This window comes from Carlito syrichta, unplaced genomic scaffold, assembly GCF_000164805.1.
Source record: "Carlito syrichta isolate Samal-C Ts95f unplaced genomic scaffold, Tarsius_syrichta-2.0.1 Scaffold274232, whole genome shotgun sequence".
Lineage (NCBI taxonomy): Eukaryota > Metazoa > Chordata > Mammalia > Primates > Tarsiidae > Carlito > Carlito syrichta.
Window position 1 is genome coordinate 101,358 of NW_007218328.1, and position 6,000 is coordinate 107,357.

Below are 6,000 nucleotides of genomic sequence, written 5' to 3' on the forward strand. Positions count from 1 at the left end.
AATTCAGTCTTAGGCTTTCACTTTTGCTTTGCTACCAAATTGTTTCAATTACAGTCATCAGATATAAACTATTTTTCAGAAGCAGAGAAGATATTATCCCCAATGCTTTCTGAGATTGTCACTCCACACACAGAGCAAAAAGAGAAAAGAAAATATGGCAAAGATTAAGTGAAGGTAAAATGCAAGCAGAAGTAAACATCGTGGTATTACCACCATGCCAGGCCCTCTGGTAATTATTAATTAATGTAAAGTTTATAGGAATAGTTAGCAGTTTACTGGAAATGGGAACCAGAGAGCAAAATTTCATCCAGGAGGAAATGTAGCAAAATTACCATATGACATTTGGGATGGATGCTGATAGTTATCACTGCTGCCTTGAAAATTTGGTTGCATAGTCAGCATGTTATAAGTGGAAAATCTGTTCTCAGTAACTGCTCTCTCAGAATCTTCTATCATTGAAACGTTGTCATCATCAGTATCATCAGTATCAACGACGCTACCATCACTGTCACCTTCAAGAGTTACAGTAATATAATCTAAGAGTAAACAAAAAGAAAGTTTAGATTAGATACCACATTAAATAAACAGTTCCTAGAGGAAAGTATAAAGTTATAGATTTTTGGCCAGGCGTGGTGGCTCAAGCCTGTAATCCCAGCACTTTGGGAGGATGAGGTGGGGGATTGTCTGAGCCCACAGGTTCAAGAATGACCTGGGCTCATCTGTACAATATATCAAAAAATTAGCCAGGCATGGTAGCGTGCGCCTATAGTTCCAGCTACTTGGAAGGATGAGGCGGAAGGATCGCCTGAGTCCAGCAGGTTGACACTGGGGTGGCCGTGAGCATGCCACACTGCACTCTAATTTGGGTGACAGAGAGAGACTCCAACACACACACACACAAAAGTATTTTAGCTGGAATTTCGTATTAAGTATTTTTATATCTTTAATCATTATAAGTTAACTAACAAATCAATTGCTTCGTAGGAAGCTTGGGAATATGTAAGTATGTATGTAGACACAGAGTATTATTTCTAGTACTTCCAATTTTGTGGAGCAATAAACTTCTTACTTAAGAAATGTGGCCACCTGGTCCATACTATAGTATTCAATGATAAGCTTTCAACCTAAAGATTCAACTGGCGTTACACAGCCACATTTGTGGTGACCATGAATTTCCAAACTTGTCCTCTAAAAATTATTACTAATATTTATTATGATTGATAATGCAGAAATAAAGTGCAAAAGTAAATGCTGTTATGAAACAAATTAAATTCAAATTGAATCACATAAAATGTGAAATAGGTAACCCAGATGTGAGTTATCAACTCTGTAAACTATTTTAACGAATATGAAAGACAATATATTATGCAAAATGACTGAAATAAAAATGGACTTTTTTATTTCTTAAAGCTAACCTGAAAAAGAACATATTTAAGCTTGAAGTATTTACATTGAAACATAAATTGGATTCACTATATTTATTTCAAATGGACCAAAGCACAAGAAAAAAGTAATTAGCTAGTATAAGGGGCATGTGGTGATACAAAAATAGGACTAAATTAGGAATCACATGATAAAGATTCCAATTCAGGCTCTGTAGTTATCCAGAGCTATGACCTTTGGACCAAATGCATCAACTCTTTTGCCTCTATTTTGTCATCCATAAAACGTGGGTTTGGGTTTGAAGTCACTCTACACTCTGTTTAATAATCTTCATGGAAAAAAACCCAAAACATTATAAGCTATCTAATTATCTGAACAAAAGGATTAAATAAATTTTGGTATTTCCCTCAACTGGAATGGTATTTTGCCAATGAGAAGACACATGTTCTCAAAAAAGATTTACTGGTATTAGAAATGCTTATGAATAATGTCAAAGGGGAGAAAAGATCTGAAACAGACAAATATAGTATAATCCTAACTTTGAGCCAAGAATTGCATACCAATGATTATCTGGATAGTTATCTCTGAGTAGCAAAATCAGTATCCTCATTAAACTTCTCTGTACATTCTCTACAACAAACTTTAGGTTTTCTCATCAGAAAAAGATAGCAAAAGCAATTGAAATTTTATTTTTAAGACAAGCTTTTGTATAACAACAGAATTTTCAAACTAGAGCTAGTAAAGCTATTGACAACTCCACTACAGTTCTCAGTAAATGTGTAAAATTCCAACTAATTGTTTTAGGAATACACATAGCCTTCCTTATCAAATTTTAAAAGACACTATAACATTTTAGAAGTTTGTTTTTTGTTGTTTTTTTTTTAAGGTCCTCCGCCCAAAGCTCAAGGCATTCACTTGACAACAACTTTGGAGATGAGTCAGATTTCCCAATGAGGAGGGCTGAAAAGGACGTCTTATCCCAGGACCATCTCAAGGAACACACAGCAAAGCAGGGCAGATTACAACAGCCAGATCGCTCCATTTTTAAAAATCAAAACAGAGTGTTAACACCAATCGCTTTCTAAATCTCGTAGCCCTTCCATTGTTCATACACACTTTAGAGACCGCAACGTGGGCCAGATGGCGGCTAACGCAGCCCAGATTGTGTCCCACCTCCCAGCACTTGCAGCAGACCAGACAAGTGCGGCTCAAGACACATCCAGACCCTATGCAGCTTCAGAAAATACCGTGCAGAAACGTTGCTGGGAAAATCGCCGTCTGTACACATTAAACCCGTTTACCGCTTCATGTTAGAAAACCCTGGAGCAGTCTAAAAACGGGCACAGCCAGGTAGAAGAGGAAAGGAATCAACCCCAACAAAACACATTAGAGCCTTTTCTGAGAAACGCCCGCATTTTGCGGGATTTGACTCTAGCGTCTGCCCTCTTGAAGCAGAGAGCAAGCGCTACCGCGGGGCTTCTCCTGGACACCCTCCATTGTTATTATCTTCCCTCTTTTGTGTATTTACAATAAAACAACGAGGCGGCCCAATCTGTCTCTGATCAAACGCAGTCACCAACATAGCCTTCACATCTGCATCTCAATCTCAAAAAGTTTTCTATGAACCAACTCGTGAGTGCGTCAACTCTTTAAACTCAAAACTCTAAACGTCTAGTTCCTTCCTCGTCCCCGCCCGCCTCCACCAAGGAAGAGAAAGGCTGAAAAAGTTCAGCTCGTCCCACAAAGTCAGCACCACGTACTTAGAAGTTGCCAAATCTAAAGCTCACACGTGCTGGCCGGAGGTGGGGGAATGGGGGGTTGAAGGGGTAATTGGAGGCTGCAAAGTGCAACCTTGCTCATCCCCGCAAAGCAAGTCACCTCCCCTCAGGGAGGTTCTCAAAAAAGATTTACTGGTTTTTTGCCACACAACCAAATCGCTCAACAGGGTTATGCTTCCTGGAAGAACATGAGGGGGAAAAAGAAGAAAAGTTCTAGGAAAAGTGCGGCTGGAAGGAGCTGCTGGGGCGCCACAGCCCGCCATGCCGCCCTCCTGGGGGACGGGGAAACTGCTCACGGTGGCTCTGCCTTCAGATCGCGACTGCAACCAACGATTGTTTCATGGCCAATCGAGGCTCTGGAAGGAACCGCGGGCCTCGTGCTGGAAACCAGGCTAAGCCCCTCGACGTGCGCTCGCCACCAGTCCCCGAAGGCTGCGAACCCCAGGGTAACCATGAGCCACAGGGTCACCTCGAGTCTCTGGGAGTTTGTGAGCCCCAGGGACGCCATGAGGACCAGGTTCACAACAAGCCTTTGGAAAGCTACAAGCCTCAAGGTCGCCGCAAGCCACAGGGGCGCCACAAGCCCCAGGTTCACCATAAGTCCCTAGTAGACTGTGAGCCCCAGGGTCGCCGCAAGGCACAGGGGCGCCACGTGCCTCAGAGTTACCTCCAACCCCTGGGAGACTGTGAGCCCCAGGGTAGCCGAGAGCCACAGGGTCACTACGAGTCCCTGGGAGATTGTGAGCCCTAGAGACGCCACGGGGCCCCTGGTTCACCACAAGCCCCTAGAGGGCTAGGAACCCCAAGGTGGCTGCAAGCAACAGGGGCACCACGAGCCCCTGAATCACCTCCAGTCCTGGAAGACCACGAGCCACGGGGACGCCACGAGCCCCCGGGGTCACCTCAAGTCCCTGGGAGCCTGCTAGCCAAGGGGCGCCACGAGGTCCAGGATCACGGCTAGCATCGGGGATACTTCGAGCTCGGAGGACGCCACAAGCCCCAGCTTTACCATGAGTCCCTGGGAGGCTGCGAGCCCCGGGGCCGCCACTAGTCCCGGGGTCACCACGAGCTTCGGGGACATCCTGAGCTCCTGAGACGCCCTAGACGCCGGCCATTCCCATTCTGCCCCGGTTCCCACGCCCGCAATGACCAATCGGAACCGGCTCCGCTGACCAATGGGTGGTCAGTGGCCAGCGCCCAGAAACCACCGACGAACACGCCCTGGCCAACAACCAGCCAATCCTACAGTCGCCCGCGTGGCCATCTAGGCGACCACGGTTTCAACTCGGTCAGAGCCTGAAGCTGAAGCTAGGGGGACAGCTGTGGGAAGGGCCCCTCACCCAGTTGATCCGACATTGTGCGATGGCGAGACCTGGGCTCTGGGCGTCTGAGGACGGCGTCTGCGCTATGTTCGTGTCCCGACTGCACACGAGGCATCTGAATGGACTGAGACGCCAGCAGACAGAGCGCGACAAACACAGCCTGAGAGAGTTCTGCGGCTGCGCAGTAACGCTCGGCGTGTGCGCAGCTCTGGGGGCAGGGCGCCTCCTCCACTTCTACCCGCTGTTTCAAGAGTACTTTTCTATATATGTTTCCGCGTCGTATACATGAATTGATAGCCCTCAGTGTAGCAGCCCTTCCCAACATGCCCTCCACACATAGCGCGTCATTAAAAATCTGATGTAAGAGAATCGAGTTCAGACTTTCTCATGCTTTCCGGGTTGCACACTTACGTCCAAGGACGGCTGTGGGAACACATCCAAAAACAAGTCACTTTTGCAATGAGTCCCTGGTTGGCGCATTGGCTAATGCCTTTAATCTGAACCCTTTGGGGAGGCTGAAGCGGGAGACTCACTTAAGCCCAGGAGTTCCAGACCAGCCAACATAGCAAGATCCCCGTCTCTAAAAATAATTTTTTTAATTAGCCGGATATGGTGGTGTGCGCCTGTAGTCCCATCTGCTCGGGAGGCTGAGGCAGAGGATCACTTGAGCCCAGGAGTTCAAGGTTGTAGTGAGGTATGAGTTCAACACTGCACTCCAGTCTGGGCTACAGAACAAGACTCTGTCTCTAAAAAATAAATAATAAAACAGGAAAGGTGTATCTTATTAGGTAGAAATGCAGAGTTGTTTTGCTGATGTACAAGAAGGTAAATGTGTATAGGAGAATGCGTAGAGAAACTGAGGACTGGAATGAGTGCACAATGCTGGTTCTTGATGTCTTGCCTCCCAGCTCCAACATCACCCATTTTTGCTTTCTCAAGAAAATGGATGTGGGCCCTTTCAAAACTTGGCCCTTTACCAGTAGCACAATTAAGCTTGAGTCAGTAGGAGGTGCTGGAGAGAGACTGTAGGAGGAAAGGGTGTTGCCTCCTGGTTCCCATGTACTCCATGAGTGTTGCAAAGTGCAGCTTTCCCAGTACCCTAGAGGGCAGATTTCCGGCAAATTCTAGAGACAAATTCTAGGTTTCCCATACTTTGCAGAGGGCATTTTTCCATCAAGTTCTGGGGGGAGGAGTTCCAGCAAGTTCCAGAAAATGGATTTACAGGAAGGTGCACCAGTGCAGCACCACAGTGATTTGTCTGCCAGTCAGTGAGTCTTGGACACGCTATCTCAGCCCTGCAGATGGTGCCTGCTAGTTGTAGTTGTAATTCATATATTGTTTAGAATTGTATTTGTTACTTACTGATGAGTCACTCATTACTTCAAACCTCTGTAATACTTCATACCCCTCTATATTAAGCTTTCCTTGTTCAGATTACTGTGTCGTTTCTTTCTTCATACCAGTCCAAGAGTGATGCACCCTTTTGGGATTTCCATATAGCACGTAGTACACAATAT

The 6,000-nt window shown here is 45.8% G+C and overlaps 1 protein-coding gene across 1 annotated transcript in view; it reads right to left on the bottom strand.

The window, feature by feature from the left end:
* The window catches only part of BEND2 (BEN domain containing 2), a 56,511-nt gene extending 53,087 nt beyond the window's left edge, over positions 1–3,424 (bottom strand). Inside the window, exons 1-2 of the mRNA XM_021709710.1 lie at positions 3,295–3,424; positions 333–536 (exon numbers count right to left, since the gene is read on the bottom strand). Of these exons, the coding sequence (XP_021565385.1) occupies positions 333–536; positions 3,295–3,424 (334 nt within the window). The remainder of the gene's footprint in view (positions 1–332; positions 537–3,294) is intronic.
* Positions 3,425–6,000: the final 2,576 nt, after the last annotated feature.